We start from the raw sequence: 19653 nt of genomic DNA on the forward strand, positions 1-19653 counted from the left end.
TTTTATTGGTCTTTTCAAAGAACCAGGTTTTGGTTTCATTGACTTGATATATTTTTTTGTTTTTAATTTAATTGATTTCTGGATTTTTAAAAATTATTATTATTTGCTTTTTTTTTTAGTTCGTTTAGGTTTATTTTGCTATTTTTCTAGTATTGGTTTTTGTTTTTTTTTTTTTGCTGCACCGCACAGCTCACGGGATCTTAGTTCCCCGACCAGGGTTGACCACGGATGACCTGGATTGAACCCGCACCCTCAGCAGTGAAAGCTTGGGGTCCTAACCACTGGACTGCCAGGGAATTCCCTCTAGTTTCTTAAAGTAGAACCTTATATTGTCAGATTGTTGACACGTTTCTTCTGTTCTTATACAAGCATTTAATGCTGTATGTTTCACACTAAGCACTGCTTTAGTGTATAACTCAGATTTTGATGTGTGTTTATGTTTTTGTTCACTGTATTTACGAATTTCCCTTGATATTTCCTCTTTTACCCATGGATTATTTCGGAATGTATTGTTTAATTTCCAAGTACACAGAGAGTTTTACAGTTACCTTTTTGTTACTGATTTCTAGTTTAATTCCCTTATAGTCAGAGACCATATTTTGTATAATTTCCGTTCGTTTAAATTTATTAATGTTTTTTTGGCTGCGTGGCTTGCGGAATCTCAGTTCCCCAACCAGAGATTGAACCCTGGCCATGGCAGTGAAAGCACCGACCCTTAACCACTGGACCGCCTGGGAATTCCCTTTTTTTTTTTAATGGCCCAAGACATGGTCTATCTTGGTGAATGTTCTGTAATTGAGAAGAATGTATATTCTGTTAGATATTGGTTAGATATTGGTTAGATCCAGTTAGTTGACAGTGGCATTCATGTCTTTTACACCTTTGCTGATACTCTGTCTATAGTTGTATTCTTAGAAAGCATGTTGAAGTCTCTAACTATAATTGAGTGGTGGTTTATTTTTCCTTTCATATCCGTCAATTTTTGCCTCATGTATGTTTTAGCACTACTGTCAAATATGTTTGCAATTAGGATTGTTGTATTTTCTTGGCGAATTCACCCTTTATCAAGCAGTGGGAGGATAGGGAGTGACTTACGCCATGCTCTTAGGATCACAGCTCCTCTGGTCAGAAGAGCAAAGTCTCCCTTTCCCCGTTTCTAGGTGCCTGCCTGGCTGTTACTGCCATTGCTTTTCTGCCACAGCCAGCACCGTTGCAGTATTGCCTAGGGGCACGGGTGGAGTGAAGGACAAAACTAAACAAAAGAGAGCCTTTTCTTCCACTGTCGTTTATATTTCTTTCCCTGCTCCTTGGACCAGAAAGAGAGGGTTTTTCTTAGAGTTCCTTCTCTGTACCCAGTGAGCACTTCTGGGTTTTGGGCTGCCCTTGGGTACAAGCTGGGCAATACTGGAGGAAAATGATAGATTTTAGTCTGCTTGCTGTCATTTATTTTTCAGAGTCCTCAGGTAGCTGTGGCATGCATTTTGTCGAGGATTTTAGTTGCATTCAGAGGAGAGAGAGGCAGGAGTCTCCATGGAGTGTTGTTTATACCCATCTTCACTGGAACTAGAACTTTTTGTTTAGTTTTGATCTTAGAATATATTCTGAAATATACTAAATATAAACTAAATTCTGTACTATGTAAATAAACTTTTGTTTTTCATTCATACCTATGTGGACAAAAAAAAAATGTTGCCTGCCATTTCAGTAAACAAAGAGCGTTTCCAGCCATCAAGCCATCAGCCACTGTTGCCCCTGCAGCCCCTCAGTGGTGCACCCTGAAGGGAATTCAGGATGGAGAAAAACAGGATACCAGCCCTCAGTAGTTAAGATGCATATCAAAGGAATGATTTCAGTAAACCTAGACTCTTGCATTTTCCCATACATAGAAAAGCACTAAAATCATTAACTTAAGATGTTGTTTTTTGTGATTAACATCTTTTTTTTTTTTCTTTTTACGGTACGCTGGCCTCTCACTGTTGTGGCCTCTCCGGTTCCGGAGCACTCTGGACACAGGTTCAGCGGCCATGGCTCACGGGCCCAGCCGCTCCTCGGCATGTGGGATCTTCCCAGACCAGGGCACGAACCCGTGTCCCCTGCATCGGCAGGCGGACTCTCAACCACTGTGCCACCAGGGAAGCCCCTGTTGAGGCTTTTTGACTTTTGAAAAGCTTTTGTTTATGAACAATTTCTAATACACATGAAAATAGAGAATAATATAATATACCATCATGTATTTATCGTATACCTTCATCAGTGATCAATATTTTGCCCATTTTGTTGCATATTTTTCTCTCCTATTTTCCTTCCTCAATATTTTTTCCCCCGGGAGTATTTTCTTTTTTTAATATTTATTTATTTATTGCTGCATTGAATCTTAGTTGCAGCACTTGGGATCTTCATCGCGGCATGCGGGATCCTTCTTTGCGTGCGGGCTCTTTGTTGCAGTGCTTGGGCTTCTCTCTAGTTGTGGCACACGGGCTTAGATCCTCGACCAGGGATCAAACGTGCGTCCCCTGCATTGGAAGGCGGATTCTTAAACCCTGGACCACCAGGGAAGTTCCTCCCTCGGGAGTAGTTTAAAACAAATCCTAGCAATCATATTATTTCATGTATATATAATGTTTATTTATTTATTAAAAAAAATTTTTTTTTTTGGCCTCACCGCACGGCATGTGGGATCTTATGTCCCCCTGCATTGGAAGTGCTGAGTCTTAACCACTGGACTACTGGGGAAGTCCAATATAATGTTTATTTTTGAAGTATTGGGAAGAACTCTTGGAGTTTTAATACCAGGTTCAGGTGCTAGCTCTGTCAGCTACCGCCTTTGTGACGTTAAGCAAGTTGAATAGTTGCTCTAAGACCAAGTTTCATCAAAGGCAAAGTGGGGATAATGATTTTCTGCCCTTACTTCAAAATGATCTAAGGAACAAATGAGATGATGAAGATAATAAATGTAGAAGTGCTTTGTAAACTACAAACGCTAGACCCTTGAATAGTTCTTTTAAAAAGTAACAAAACAGGGGCTTCCCTGGTGGCGTAGTGGTTAAGAATCTCTCTGCCAGTGTAAGGGACACGGGTTCGAGCCCTGGTCCGGGAAGATCCCACATGCCGCGGAGCAACTAAGCTCGTGCGCCACAACTACTGAGCTCTGCACTCTAGAGCCCACGAGCCACAACTACTGTAGCCCACGTGTTTAGAGCCCATGCTCTGCAACAAGAGAAGCCACCTCAATGAGAAGCTCGCACACTGCAACAAAGAGTGGCCCCTGCTCACCCCAACTAGAGAAAGCCTGCAGGCAGCAACGAAGACCCAACACAGCCAAAAATAAATAAATAAAATAAATTTATTAAAAAAAAAGTAACAAAACAGCCTTATACAGGTAGTTTTGCATAGTTTAGGACACACAATCTTAAGAGGGCCAATATACCAGAGCATATCAGTACCTAGGGAACTTTTCTAAATTCCTAATGTACTATCCCTACCTTGAGGATTGATACCATAGTGAACTGATTGGAGTGGGACATCCTCCTGGTATATTAGATTAGAACAACATTGAAAATCATTGGTTTAGGATTCCACAGCTAGTATGTACTGAAGGTGATTGTAATGATTATCTAATTCTATCATTTTTCTTAACTTTGAGGTATAATATGTATAAAATAAAATGCAACTGTTTTAAGTATACAGTTTGGTGAATTTCAAGAAGTGCATATATCCATTTCTATCACCCCAGAAGATTTCCTTGCATCCCAGTCCAGTCCCTGTCTTTATCCTCTCAGGTAATCATTGATCTCTTTGCCATCACTGTAGGTGAGACTTGTCTTTCTTAGAGTTTCATATAAGTGAAATCATACAACATGTACTCTCTTGTTCTTGTTTCTTTTGCTCAGCAGAATGTTTTTGAGACTCTTGTATGTTGTGTATTGGTTCTGTTTTATTCTGAGAAGTATTCTTTTATAGGGGTATACTGATTATGATTCACCTGTTTATGGACATTTGGGTTGTTTCCAGTTTGTGGCAATTATAAATGAAGCTTCTTTGAACATTTGTGTACATGTCTTGGTGAGAATATATATTTTCATTTCTCTTGGGTAAATACGGAGTGGATTTGCTGAATCATATGCCAAGTGTATATTTAACGTTATATGAAGTTGCCAAACTGTTTTCCAAAGTATTTGAACCATTTTACATTCCCATGAGCAGTCTGTGAAAGTTCATTTGTTCTATATTTTTGCCTACAATTTTAGCCATTCTAATGGTGTGGAGTGATATCTCTTTATAGTTTAATTTGCATTTCCCTGCTGACTGATGATGTTAGCATCTTTTCATGTGCTTACAGCCATTCATATACCTTCTTTTGAGAAGTGTCTATTCAAATCTTTTCCCCATTTTTAAGTAAGATTGTTTTATTTTTGAGTTGTAGAACTATATATTCTAAATACAAGTCCTTTGTAGGATAGGAATTGTATTATTTCTCTTTCTGTGGCTTGCCTTATTTTTATAATGACATCTTTTGAAGGGTAAAAGTTAAAATTTTTTATAAAATGCGAGTTATTAATTATTTCTTTTGTATTTTTTGCTTGTGTATGAAATGATTGCTTAAACTTACATTTCCAAAGATTTCCTTCTGTGTCCCATTTTGAGTTAATTTTTGTATATTGTGTGAGGTTAGGGTCCAGGGTTAATTTTTTTCTTCTCATGTAGATATCCAGTTGTGCCAGCACCATTTGTTGAAAGACTATCCTTCCTCCTATTGAATAACCTTGGCCCCTTTGTTGAAAATCAGTTGAACATATTTGTGTAGGTCTATTCCTAAACTTACTGTTTCGCTCCATTGTTCTCTGTCTGTCCTTAAATTAAGTTCCACAGTGTCTGGATTACTGTAGCTTTGTAGTATTTCTTGAAATTAGGTAGTGCAAATTCTCCACCTGTGGGGTTTTTTTTTTTCGTAATTGTTTTGTCTATTATAGGTCCTCTGTTATTATTATTACTTTTAAAAATATTCATGAGAATATGACACCAGTAGTCTTTTGGACAAAAATTTGTCACCTGCCATTTCAGTAAACAAAGGATGTTGTAGCTGTGAAACCATCAGCCACTGCAGCTGTCCCGCATGGTGCACCTTGAGGGGAATTCGGGATGCAGAAAAACAGGATACGGGCCCTAGATAGTTAAGATGCATATCAAAGGAATGATTTGAGTCAGCCCAGACTCTTGCATCTTCCCATACATAGAAAAGCACTAAAATCATTACCTTGAGATGTCTGTTTTTGTGATGTTCAACTACATGTTTTTTTTTTCCACAGCAAAACCTCCTGTATATCCTGACTTCTCCCTTACTTCTTTGGAAGAGCTATCTGAGATGCTGTATCCTGGGCATCAGTAATGCCCTGAATAAAACATAGTTCTCAGCTCTTAGGTTGTGCGTTTTTTTCAGTTGACAGTTTTGTATGCTGAGATCAGTTTATTATTTTTTTCCTCGTCACATTTTCAAAGAGTACCTAGGATACTGAGATGATTATGCTTCTTGGAAAGGTGTTTAAATCTGATATTTGGTCTTTTCTCCTAAACTTTCATTTTGTTGAATTGAGCTTTAATTATGATCATATTCAGTATTTCTCTGATACTTTGTTGAGTTTAACAACAGTTGAGCAGAAAATATCTGTCTTCTTAAAGGTTAGGCATAGGCCTTTCCTTAATTTAAGGATTGCCTAAAGATTTGGGTTGAGTTAGTTCCTAAGATAGTTTGATATTAGTGATAGGCTTTACGTCATTGGTGTATTTTATGTCTTATTTTGCTTTAGTTAATACTTAACATTTTTATTTGTGTTCTTTCCAGAGGTTTAATGAATTGAGGGGTTTGTATGTAATAGCTTTGCTGGAACTTTGTGTTACTGGACTCAGCAAGTCTTAAATTCTTAAAAATCAGAAATATGTGTGGGAAGTTGTGTGAATGGTTTTGGTAGTAAAAAATGTGAACGTCTTTATTTAATGTCTTTCCATATCCAGAGGATGCCAGCCCCCATCAGATTGCGGGAGCTGATCCGGACCATCCGGACAGCCCGAACCCAAGCCGAAGAACGAGAAATGATCCAGAAAGAATGTGCTGCAATTCGGTCATCTTTTAGAGAAGAAGACAATACATACCGGTGTCGGAATGTGGCAAAATTACTATATATGCACATGCTGGGCTACCCTGCTCACTTTGGACAGGTAGGCTGGGCTGAGACCACATCTAGCAAGGGTACTCTTATTTTAATGTCAATAGGTCAGGGATTGTTAGTCTTTCCTGTTGGGGAGGACAGGCTATTTTTGATGTCCTTGTAGTCTGATTATTGTGGACTGAGGGTAGAATTGAGAGAGAAAGCTGCAGACCTGGGAAGGCATGATATTACCATCAATTCCTTTCCATTGGGAATCTCTCATTATGTGGATTAGGGTATGTTTTAATGGTGGCAGTGAGTTTAAAGATTGACTGGGATTAACCAGTAGATTGTGATTGTTCTGACAGAGGGCCTGGACTATAATGAGTATACATTTAAGAAAAGTTTGCTAAATGTTTTCTTATTTCCTCAGTGCAGTGATATTATGAGGAACACTCCAACAGATGTTTTTAAGTAAAAGAAATTAGGTGGTTGCCAAGTAATAGGATTTAAGGATTTTGTCCTAATTACCTCATTCCTTGATAGCTATAACCACTGTACAGGTCTGCCTCTTGATTTGCTCCCACATACAAACACATACAGCCAGTCTGGGCATGATATTCTTGGTGATAAGTGCTTTCTTCTTTCCACGTTTGTATGTGGTAAGGGAAATTGAGTCACAGAGAAGGGTATAGTGGGTTGCTTTTTAATTCTTATGAATGCTATTAAATTTTATTTCACTTAAGAATTTAATTATATGCTAAGTAGTCTTTTTATGGAAAAGACTGCAAAGTCAAAAGAAGCAATGTGCAATATTAGGTACAAGTAGAAAAAAATACTACCCATTATTCAGAGATAATGTTGTTAATGTTTTGATGTATTTATCAGGAAAGATGGTCATCAGTTTATCTTCTGTTCAGCTCATTAACTTCAGTGGAAGGAAATTCCCTCACCCTTAGGTTAAAACAAAAAAGTAATGGGATTGGGCTTCCCTGGTGGCGCAGTGGTTGAGAGTCCGCCTGCCGATGCAGGGGACACGGATTCGTGCCCCGGTCTGGGAGAATCCCACATGCCGCGGAGCGGCTGGGCCCGTGAGCCATGGCCGCTGAGCCTGTGTGTCCGGAGCAAAAGTAATGGGATTGAATCTTACCAGGCTGACCTGGGTTACTTTTATGCTCATTTTGGGGCAGGAAATGAGATCAGCCTCTCTAGAAATACATGGTTGAGAGTGGGAGAGCATTAATTCCCCAAAGGAAAATTGAGGCGTTAATATCAGAGGAAAGGACCAGATACTAGGCAGTCAAAAACAACAGCTGTCTTCTATAAATAAACGTCATATGCTTTTACTATATCAGAAATGGATCTAGGTGTGGTTATGCATGTAGTATGTGACATAATTAGTATAAAGCAAGTAGATATTCATATATTCTTTTTGGTTGATTTTAAGTAGACTCATTAAGTTAGATAGTCAAGTGAAGGGAAGACTCCTGATCCTTCCACTCAGAGTGTACTGCTGTTAACATCATGGAAACAGTAGATTTATATACTCCAAAGGGTGTACTTTATTTATTTATTTATTTACTGATTTTTGTGATACGAGGGCCTCTCACTGTTGTGGCCTCTCCCGTTGCAGAGCACAGGCTCCGGACGCGCAGGCTCAGCGGCCATGGCTTACAAGCCCAGCCGCTCCGCGGCATGTGGGATCTTCACAGACCGGGGCACGAACCTGTATCCCCTGCGTCGGCAGGTGGACTCTCAACCACTGCGCCACCAGGGAAACCCCAAAGGGTGTACTTTAAAGACAAACTCTTGAATTTAAAATCATAGGATAGACTTTGGTGATATTTCATTTTGTAAAGGAGCTTTCTCTATATATCTCTAAGATTTATTTTTATAACATGTTTAAATAAAACTGCTTTTCAGGTCTGTCTAGGTGTTTTGGAACTTAATTAGATAAAACATTTAAGTCTTAGGCGGAGAGTGTTCACATTCAAGGAAAGTTTTGATACAAAAAAAATAAAGATTTTTCTGAGTGGGAATAGGAATCATAATTTTAAGGCCCTCATTCTGTTTGGATAAGGGAATAAGGGAATTCAGACATTCCCTCTGAATAAGTCACGGCCCTATCCGTATCAGTAATTTGGTACCCTACCCATTGGAATTGCCTTTATTATGTACCCATAAAAAGGTTCCTATCAAGATTCTCTCTCCTGCATATATGAATCACAGTGTCATTTTCATTTAATTATGTGTAAAAACAGCCAGCCTTTAATTACATGTTATTTGTTAGATGTGCACTGTTCATTATGATAGCCACTAGTTGTGTAGCCAGTGGTCTTTGGAAATGTGGCTAGTTCAACTGAGGTGAATATTAAAGGAAAATAAATTTGGGGTGGGTACTTGATGCAGTTATTGGAAAACTTTTAAATATGTTTTAAAACTTGGGTATGTGAATCTATTTATCAGTTGTGAGTTTTATGAAATCTAAATACAGTTCACATATTTCTGATGGATATGTAGTGTACAAATTAAGATGTGCTGTAAGTGTAAAATACATACTGTATTTAGAAGCCTTAGTACAAAAGAAAGATGTAAAATAGCTAACAATTTATATGCTGATTATATGTTGAAATGATATTTTAGATATATTGGGCTGAATAAAATATATTATTAAAGCTAATTTCACCTGTTTCTTTTTCACTGCAGTATCTAACATGATACTGTACAACAGAAATTAAATATGAGCCAGATGTATAATTTAAAAATTTCTAATAACCATATTTTAAGAGTCTTATTTAAATTTTGCAATAAAACCCATGAGGTAGATAGTATCCTCATAGTACAGATGAGGAAACTGAAATTTAGAGTTTAAGTGACTTGTTTAAACTGAAATTTAGAGTTTAGTGTTTAGAAATTTAGAGTTTAGACTTAAGTGACTCAACCTTGTATAACTCTAAAACCTATTCATTCTTTGTGTTTAGTTTAAATCTATAAATAGCTATTTGTATTAAGTTAATTATTTTAGCCCTGCCTTGCAGTAAAAAGGATTTGAGATGGCCTATGTTACCAGCATCTATTTAAAAGGGAAAAAGAATAGTAGAAGGTAAGAGTTAGGAGAAGGAAGAATTCAGAACACAAGGCCTGTGTAGTTGCTGTTAGGGAGGCAGCTCAGGCAAGAAAAAAAAGATTCAGTTATGTGGTTGTTATTACTAGAATTTAAGAGCACAGCTGCGGGAACCAGACTACCTCGATGTGAATTGGCTTTGTTACTTTGCTCTCTGTGTGGTTTAGAGCAAGAACCTATTAACCTTTCTTGTTTCCTCATATGTAAAACGGGGATATTCGTGATACTACTTTATAGGGTTATTCTAAAGGTTAAGTAAATTAATAAATGTTAAACATTTATGTTTTGTTCTTAAAAAACTGTCAGACATTACCAATTTTACCATTTCCTAAGGGACAGCAAACAAAATTTAGGAAAAGTACTGAATTCTAAAAGGGATGTTCTTTCGTGGGTCTTTTATTTAGGGCTCTTTTAGTAAGGTAAGAGACAGTATCCTCAACATTTTTACAGCAAAAGCAATGATAGATTTCCTGTAGGGTGTGTAACCTTTCACGTATCTGGCTTAAACACAACCCAGAAATAAAGTTGAATATCTGAAGAAGTGGGTAGATTGCAGGAGTAGAAAATGGTGACTCAGGGCCCAAATTCTTCACAGATGTATTTTGTTTGTCCTGCACAGTACTTAAAATTGTTTTGAGTTTGCTGCCTATGTATAAAAATCAAAGAACTTCTCATGGAAATCTGGATTTCTAGTTTCTCTGGGAAAGTCAGAGGATTTGGCAACACTGGATCCACATTTTCACATGGTAGTAGTAGGCTAGGGACCTTCTCCAGGCTGGGCATGCATTCTGTTTCTCCCCAGTTCCATCCTGGCCTGCTGTACCCAATTACCTGTCTGCAATAGTCTTCCTCTCCATCAATATAGTATAGTATAGCATTTCACTTCCTTAGGTTCTCTAATAAAGTTTTACAGTATTCTCCATAAGGTCTTACACATCTTTGGTGAAACTTATTGCTAGGTTCCTTGGAGCTCTTGTTCCTATTGGAAATAGCATTCTTTAAATTTTTTAATAATTATGTTGTAGGTATATAGAAATATAATTGATTTTTGTCTATTTATCTGCCTAGCAACATTACTTAGTTCTAAGAGTCCCTGTGGACTCTGTTGTTTCCATAATGGTCAACAATACTGTCTGCAAATGATGGCAGTTCCCTTCCTTTTCCATCCTTAAACATTTTCTTATTTCCTTATTATACTGTACATGTAGAACAATATTGAAAAGAAGAGGTGATAGTAGGCATCCTTGCCTTGAGCACACTTAAGCTCAGATTGTGGTCTCCAAATACCCTTTTATTCTAAAAGGGTCAGGCCCGTTAGAAAGATGGCTGATCCCAAATCTGGGGCAGGAAATGTACAAAATAAGCTTGAACTGTTGTACTGCACCAGAAGTCAAGAAAAACTACAGAGATCATTTTAAAAGGATATGGTAGCCACAAGAGGAGGCTGTCATGCCTCAAAATGAGAAAGTTTGAGCTTTTAATAAAAGTAATAATTGTAGTTGAAACATACCAAGTAAGTTTATATCAGTGAGTTCATAATAATTAAAAAAATTTTTTGAAAACTTCATTGGTCATCTTTGGAGGATACTAGGGAACTGACTCATTATTTTGGAAACTGATAAATGAAAGAAACAAACATTTATCATGCCTTTCCTTACCAGTAGTTCCTTGTAAAGGAATTATTGCTAAGTTCCTTCTGAAGGAACTATTGGTGATCCAATGGTATACATAGAGAAATTGCTCCTTAGAGGAATAATCCAGCTAATGAAGAAGGAATGGAAGAATTAGGATATTACCATTTTGCAATTCCTGATGATCGTCGGTGCTGCTCATGTCACAGGAGAGACAACCACCAGAAATAATTATATGCCTCCTGATGAAAGTTCATACCACCACCTGTGAATTATATTTGCTAAATCAAAACAAAAGAAAAACTGATAAACCTGAATCTGATCAAGCCTCCTTGTCTGTTTAAAAAGAGACGTTTTATAAGTGTCCATTGTAGTTTTGTTTCTGTTAGGAAAGCATTGGGAACAATCTGTATCTCCACAAAAAGAGTAGGTAAGTTGGGCTTCCCTGGTGGCGCAGTGGTTAAGAATCTGCCTGCCAATGCAGGAGACATGGGTTTGAGCACTGCTCCGGGAAGATCCCACATGCCACGGAGCAGCTAAGCCTGTGTGCCACAACTGCTGAGCCTGCGCTCTAGAGCCCGTGAGCCACAACTACTGAGCCCGTGTGACACAACTACTGAAGCCCACGTGCCTAGAGTCTGTGCTCCACAACAGGAGAAGCTACGGCAATGAGAAGCCCGCGCACCACAATGAAGAGTAGCCCCCGCTCGCCACAACTAGAGAAAGCCCACGTGCAGCAACGAAGACCCAACACAGCCAAAAATAAAATAAATAAAATAAATAAATTTATTTTAAAAAATGAATAGGTAAGTTGTATATTCATACCTGGGATACTCTATAGCAATGAATATGACTGAATTAGAGCTTCTTGTCTGGATGTGAGTAGTGCTCAAAAGATGTTGAGTGAAAAGAGCAGGAATACAATATGATACTTTGTGTAAAGTCTAAAACATTCAGAAACAATTGTCTCTACATGTATAGCTAAGGACATGACATGACAATGATCAACAGCAGTTTTGAGTTTTGGTCAGTCCTGGGATAGAGAGAGGGATATTCAGAGGGATTCAGTTGAATTTGTAATATTAAATTTATTAAAATAAATAGGGTAAAATGTTAAGATTTGATAAAGCTCGTTGGTGGGTCAAATTTTTGAGTAAAATATTTCATGATAAATTTTCTCAAGAGAAAAAAAAAATGGGATACAATAGGAATGTTAATGCCAGAAGAATGAAAAAACAGGCTCTGGTCCATATAGATTTTATGTTGCCAAGCTACACAGTGGTAAAGCAGTTATAATCTTGTTCTTCAAAAATTGTGTGTGTGTGAGTGAGTGTGTGTGTGTGTGTGTGTATGTGTATAAACTGGAAAGTTATTTCTGAGCATTAAAATGAAATACAAGTAACTAAGACCTAACCAATCAATTGCAGATTGGTTAATGTTTACAATATTTTAATTGCATCTTTTCATCAAGATGATTGTTCACATCATAAAGCTCAATGTTAAATTAAAAGCAAATGTATATGTGCATTTGACCTTTTGGGAAATTGTTCTAAAAGCTAACAAAATGAGTGCAGCTTTTTCTAAAGGGCAACCAGATTAAATGCTGATAAAAGGCAATATATTTGTACTTGTACAATATATTTGTACTTCAGAAAAATGTAACAAGGCCAGAAACTTGGTAAAGTTCTCCTATTAAAAATTGCTTTGAAATTCAAGGAAAATTGGAGCATTGAGTCATCTAGGAAAAGTATGTAAAAATTAAGTTGTTAGGCTTTCTCTCAAATCTACTCCATCAGAATATCCTGGGGGTGACATATATATATATATATATATATATATATATATATATATATATATATATATATATATAAAAATCTTAGAACCCTCCCAGGTGATTTTGATTAGTGATTTTTAAGGCACTGTATTTGTTCTAAAGGAGGCTGATAACTTCAGTCCCTTAAGGCTTGTTGCTTATGGCTTTCTGGAATGCTTCTGCTGAGAAAATATTCTGAGAAAAATTCAAGGATCAGCTGGAGAGAATTAGGGACGATTTGCCTTGGAAGACATGGAGTGTAGGACAGCTGTTAGGGCGCTGTCTTCCATGATGTGGCTGTTACCTAAGTGATAAAGAAACTAGGCCCAGATTGTTGAAATAACTCACTTAGGTCTCTTAGCTAGAACCAGGATAAGAGAGGCAAAGCTCCTAACTGGTTTCTTTCTGTTCCACTAAGTGTTATATAAAGAGATAGAAACCTTTCTCAGATGTTTTCTTAGTTTCTAACCTGAATTGGGTGCCCTTCCTACTTTGTTTTCACAGTAGCTTGTGCATGACTGTCACGGTATATATCTATCATATTTTATGATAAATATTCAAATGCTGGTTTTCTTTTATGTGTCCTTCTGTGTGTCAGTGAGAATGACTAGCACATTGGTTTGGACACAGCAGGAGCTTTCTAAATTAAAGGAAAACCACAGTGTCTCAAAACACTTGGAAAATAAATATAAAAAAATCAGTGAGTAGCAAAGAGTTACCACAGTCAACCCTTTGGGATGTAGGTGGGGGGAGAGGGAGAAGGTTGCTGTGGATAAGCAAGTATCAATATATTAAGACCTGTTGTTAAGGAAGAAATCGATAGTAGGTGAAGAATACAAAATAACTGTCAGCAGAAAAGAGCACAGCCCTTGTGGGGAATAGAGATAAGAAGGGAGCATACTACTTAACATGTTCCTACGGCATCGCAGGTATGATAGAATAACACAGTAATTGCTCATTATGAATTTAAGTTATCTTTAAAAGGTAGTTTCCATTTACTGAGTTATATTTTCATATGATTTTCTTAAATTTTTCAAAGGCTTTTTCATGAAATGATTCCAAGACTCAAATGCTTTTTTGCTGTTTCTTGAAATATATGTTTAACTTTGGAGGGGGAACAAATTATTTCAGTTGTTTTTTTCCTTTTTAATTATAATATTATTGTATTAACTTTTCTAACTACAAGTTAGATGTAAGTTCTCTTTATTCTGCAGTTTTTTCTCTCCCAGCCCAATATTATTTATCTTTGAAATAAATAATGACAGTTCATCGATGCAAAATTTAAAGGATACAAAAGGATATATGATGAAAACTCTGCTTTCTATCCTCTTCCAATCACTTAGTTTCCTTCCTTATAGGCAACTTGTGGTATTCATTTCTTGACTATACTTCTAGAGACATTTTATACATCTCCAGGCAATGGACATGTATATTCTCGCCTCTTCGAAAAATATATTGTAACATACTGTATGCACTGTCCACTTATTAATCTGTCTTGAAGATTAACCCATACCAATATATAAGCTTTCTTGTACTTATTTTTTTCCAACTTTATTGACATGCTCATGGTAGTAAATACAGCATAATATTCTGTTACATGTGTGAATCTATTTAACTGATGTCTTATTAATGGACATTTGTTTCCAATCTTACTGTTTAAAGTAATACTACAATGGAATAATATCCATTATTTTGCTCATGTGTGAATATAAATGCATTGTAAGTTCCTAAAAGTGGATTTGTTGAGTCAAAGGGTATGTGTGTTTGTAATTTAAATAGACCAAATCTTTCTTACTGCATCTTGTGCCAGTTTATACTGCCATTACTAATGTCCTTGCACTGTTACGACAGTTTTTTATCTTTGCTAATATAATAGGTTAAAAAGTGGTATCTCAATACGGTTTTGATTTGCATTTCTTTTTCTTTTTTAATAACTTCATTGAATCATATTTTGCATATCATATATCACACCCTTTTCAGGTGTACAGGTCAATGATGTTTTAGTTAATTTTCCTAGATGGGTTTGCATTTGTTTTATGAGGAGACTGAACTTCATTTTGTATGTTTGAATTATTTCTTAGTTTGAACTGTCTGTTCAAATTCTTTGACTTTTTATATTCGTTGTTGGTCTTTTTTTGGCGATACGCGGGCCTTTCACTGTTGTGGCCTCTCCCGTTGCGGAGCACAGGCTCTGGACGCACAGGCTCAGCAGCCATGGCTCACGGGCCCAGCCGCTCTGCAGCATGTGGGATCTTCCCGGACTGGGGCACGAACCTGTGTCCCCTGCATCGGCAGGCGGACTCTCAACCACTGCGCCACCAGCGAAGCCCCATTGTTGGTCTTTTTAAAAATAAGTTTGTAGAATCCTGTTGTATAGGATTTCGTGTCTGTGAAATGAGTTGCAAATATTTTTTCCAAGTTTGTCATTTATCTTTTGCTCACAGAGTTTGGGGTAAAAGCAAAAGTTTTCTGTTACCTTGGTGGTGGACTGTTTATGGTGGATTTAAAGCCAGATTTGTGGGTTAGCAGTGTTTCAGGTGGCAGTTTCAAGTAGCTTTAAAGTGAGGAGCAGTAGTACTAGATGGAAGTTGAGGTTGTTGTCTAAGGGGTAGATACATTTAATTGGTTACTATTTTTTTTCTGTTCTGTAACTCATGTAAGTGTTGAGTTGTGTTTTTAGTGATTGCTGCTCAAAAGTGGATGCCCTCTCCTCACATTTACTGACATCCCATTGTATTCTCCTCCAATCATTTTCTTTTTCAACATTTGAAAACCTTGATAACACTTTTAATGATGACACGTAGTACAGTCTGAGCTCTGTTTACTGGCCACTGTAAGTGTGAAGTGTGATCAGAGTTAATCCTTCACTGGAGTATGTATTTCAGAGGCCATTTCCAGTATATAATCTTGTATTTTCCCTGCAAATTTGTCACCTTCAAAAAAAAACAGCAGCTCATTCTTAGAGCAAAGTCACTGTACCAACAGGAAATATTAGAAAAGAATTAATTTAGTATTTGTCCCTTTAATTTTAGTTTTTCTTTTGGCTATTTAGTTATTAGGTAAGTTTTAACAGCTGTCACAAGAAGCAACAAGTTGTACTCACCAGTCATCAATGACTTTTAGTGTGACTGTCTTAAAACTTGGCCTTTAAAAATATGAAGTAAGGGCTTCCCTGGTGGCGCAGTGGTTAAGAATCTGCCTGCCAATGCAGAGGACACGGGTTCGAGCCCTGGTCTGGGAAGATCCCACATGCCGCAGAGCAACCAGCCCCGTGAGTCACAATTACTGAGCCTGCGCGTCTGGAGCCTGTGCTCCGCAATGGGAGAGGCCACGATAGTGAGAGGCCCGCGCACTGCGATGAGGAGTGGCCCCCACTTGCCGCAATTAGGGAAAGCCCTCGCAGAGAAACGAAGAGCCAACACCGCCAAAAATAAATAAATAAATAAAAAATTAAAAAAAAAAAAAAATGAAGTAATATTAATGCCTGAGTGTCCTTCTCATTAGTTCACCTTAAGAAAAAAAAATTTGGATAGTTTGTGTAATGCTTGCTGTTTGCCTGAAGCATGATTCAGTGAGGATGATAAACATTTCAGTGATACCTGATTCTTAGAACATTTTCTTCTACTGCTAAAATATTTATTTATAGAATGATTAAATGGGAAGATTTTAAAACCTTCAGTTTGAAAAAGAGAAAGATTTTTCTAATAACATTTTAACTTGTGATTTTCTCATTCACCTCAGCAGTAATTTTTCTGCTGACATTGTAAGAATGACTATAAACATCTTCTATTTCAGAAGTTGTTTTTGAAATTTAAATTGAATGTGTAGACGGAAGGGAAGGGTTGTTAGATAATCTTTGTTGATCTCAGAGGCATTTCAGTTTTCCTTGGGATCCTGGTTATTCTCCCTTTGAGGCTTCTTTGACTTGCTCATGATGGTGTAGTCATCCCACAACCTTTAGGTGTTTTCATTGTAGGTACATTGAGAGAGCAGTTTTTAGATAGCTCGAAACAGGTTTATTTGTAAACTCTTTTACATTTCTCAGTTTGACTTTCATACTTACAGGCAGATTCGTATGGGAAGTAGTCTCATGTGATCTTACATTCCTGTCTACACCAGTCTGCATCTGAGCCCCTTTCCTTGGAATACAGTGATTCTAAATGGGAGCATAGTTTGAAAAACCCCTCTTGAAGAGTCTAACTTGTGTATGCCCTTTGTAAACCACTGCCCGAGAGGGAATGTTTGGCCTCTTCCATGTTAGTCAAGATGGAATGATCAAGTATATCAGAGTGACTGTGATGTTCAAGAAAGGCTAAGTAGACAAACTGTTTAAATACAAGGACTCTTTTTTTTTTAATTGAAGTATTCTTGATTTACAATATTGTCTCAGGTGTATAGCAAAGTGATTGAGTTTTATATATATATATATATTTTTTTTTTTTTCAGATTATTTTCCATTATAAGTTATTACAAGATATTGAATATAGTTTCCTGTGCTATACAGTAAATCCTTGTTCCTTATCTATTTTATGTATAGTAGTTTGTATCCGTTAATTACTCCTAATTTATCCCTCTCCCTCTCTCTTTCCCCTTTGGTAACCATAAGTTTTCTATTTCCTGAGTCTGCTTCTGTTTTGTAAGTAGATTCATTTGTATTATTTTTTAGATTCCACATATAAGTGATATCATATAACGTTCGTCTTTCTCTGACTTACTTCACTTAATATGATAATCTCTAGGTCCATCCATTTTGCTGCAAATGGTACTATTTCATTCTTTTTTATGACTAATATTCCATTATATGTATATATACATATATATTTTTATACACATACACACACCACATCTTAAACCAGTCATCTGTTGATGGGCACTTGGCTTATTTCCATGTCTTAGCTATTGTAAATAACTACACGGATTCTTAAGCTCTGAGGATTGTGTAAAGAATTATGTAAAGAAGAAATCATATAAAACATTTTAGGTTAATTCCATTACTGGGTTTTCCTCTGGCTTGTGTGTGTTTGTTTACTTCTATATTTGATTTCCAAAACCTCACCTCTCCATAGTACTTGGTTCGAGCCCTAAATGTAGCACTTTCCACATTATGTTAAAGTTAGTTATTGTCTATCTCTTCTTCAGTTTACATTTCTGGTGTTTAGGACACTGTTTGGCACCTCCAGTTAACTGAGTTTTTGATACTCACAATAGGAACCAGACGTTAAATACACACATGAGCTTGGTGCTCGTTTAATATAACCTGGGAATTAAATTAGGAATTAGGTTTATTAAAACTTTATGACAACACTTTAGTAGTTTGTATGAATATGTAGATCTAAGGTAAACTTCACAGATTATTTGGATGGCAGATACCATAGGACCATGACAAGATGATCTATTCCAGAACTTGATTATTATGATCAAGATATTGAACGATCTTAAACCTTTGCCTTTTATTTAGGTGGTTTGATGATACAGGTTATAACTATGTACTTTAGCTGACCATTGACTCTGGGTTAAAAACATTGCTTTCCTGATTATGGTAGCAATTTCTTAGATTTTTTTCGTTTCCTTTTTTCTTTCTTTCTTTTTAAAAATTATTTATTTATTTTTTATTTGTAGTTGGAGTGCCTCAAGCTTATCGCCTCTCAAAAATTCACAGACAAACGCATTGGCTATTTAGGGGCAATGCTGCTGTTAGATGAAAGACAAGATGTCCATCTTCTCATGACCAACTGTATCAAGAAGTAAGTCTTAATTTCTTTCTTCCAATAACTACTTTGTACTTTTAGGTCTTTTTATAATAAGACATAAAAAGCTTCTATTTATTGATTTTATATTTATTGTCTAGAATGTATTTGAGCTGCTTTTGGTTCTATAGCTTATATGTAAAGAGGCTAAGCAAAGGATTAAAACTTCTGTAGGGGATAATTTAACTGAAGGTATTGCTGTACATCTTGAGTCATAACAACTATTTAGCCATGAATAAGCATTTGGACTTTCATAGAATAGAAAGAGCATTGGTAAATGTGAGCTTTCTTATCATATATTTTTTTGAATACCATGAGTAATGAAACACTGTGTTTATTAAATAATTACCAGTGTATATTCTTAATAAATACCATTTAAAGGTAAAAAGAGAGGTCTTGTTTGTCAGCAGTCTAATCCCAGATTTCAGTTGCTGGGAATTATATTTAGCCCTGTGAATTTTTGTGTATAAGTCCTTTTTTCTCTAATGGGTGCTTTACTGATTTACTAGTCCAGTTATGTGTTTAACTTACAAAGCTAATGCTTGCCATTCTGGAGAAATTAGAGGACCTGTGAGTAGGGAATTAACAGTTCTCAGTATCTCTCTCTTTTTTTAAATTTATTATTTATTTATTTATTTATTTTTGGCTGCGTTGGGTGTTTGTTGCTGCACGCGGGCTTGCTCTAGTTGCAGCGAGGGGGGCTACTCTTCGTTGCAGTGGGCGGGCTTCTCATTGCAGTGGCTTCTCTTGTTGTGGAACACGGGCTCTAGGCACGCAGGCTCAGTAGTTGTGGCTCGCAGGCTCTGTAGTTGTGGCTCGTGGGCTCTAGAGCACAGGCTCAGTAGTTGTGGTGCATGGGCTTAGTTGCTCCGCGGCATGTGGGATCTTCCCTGACCAGGGCTCGAACCCATGTCCCCTGCACTGGCAGGCGGATTCTCAGTGACTGTGCCACCAGGAAAGGCCCCTCAGTATCTCTCTTATAATAAATTTCTCTTAGAAAGTTATGGAAGTTTTAGGGTTTCCCTGGTGGCGCAGTGGTTAAGAGTCCGCCTGCCAGTGCAGGGAACATGGGTTCGAGCCCTGGTCCGGGAAGATCCCACATGCCACGGAGCAACTAGGCCCTTGCACCACAACTACTGAGCTTGCATTCTAGAGCCCGCGAGCCACAACTACTGAAGCCCCCATGACTAGAGCC

At 37.2% G+C, this 19653-nt stretch overlaps 1 protein-coding gene across 2 annotated transcripts in view; it reads left to right on the plus strand.

Moving 5' to 3' along the window:
* The window catches only part of AP1G1 (adaptor related protein complex 1 subunit gamma 1), an 81066-nt gene that overhangs the window by 19640 nt on the left and 41773 nt on the right, over positions 1-19653 (plus strand). For both annotated transcript variants that reach the window (XM_065899743.1, XM_065899742.1), the window contains exons 2-3: positions 6010-6213; positions 18331-18455. In XM_065899743.1, coding sequence (XP_065755815.1) covers positions 6013-6213; positions 18331-18455 — 326 coding nt within the window. In that variant the 5' untranslated portion in view covers positions 6010-6012. The remainder of the gene's footprint in view (positions 1-6009; positions 6214-18330; positions 18456-19653) is intronic.

The sequence above is a fragment of the Phocoena phocoena genome, chromosome 20 (genome assembly GCF_963924675.1).
Source record: "Phocoena phocoena chromosome 20, mPhoPho1.1, whole genome shotgun sequence".
In the NCBI taxonomy this organism is placed as follows: domain Eukaryota; kingdom Metazoa; phylum Chordata; class Mammalia; order Artiodactyla; family Phocoenidae; genus Phocoena; species Phocoena phocoena.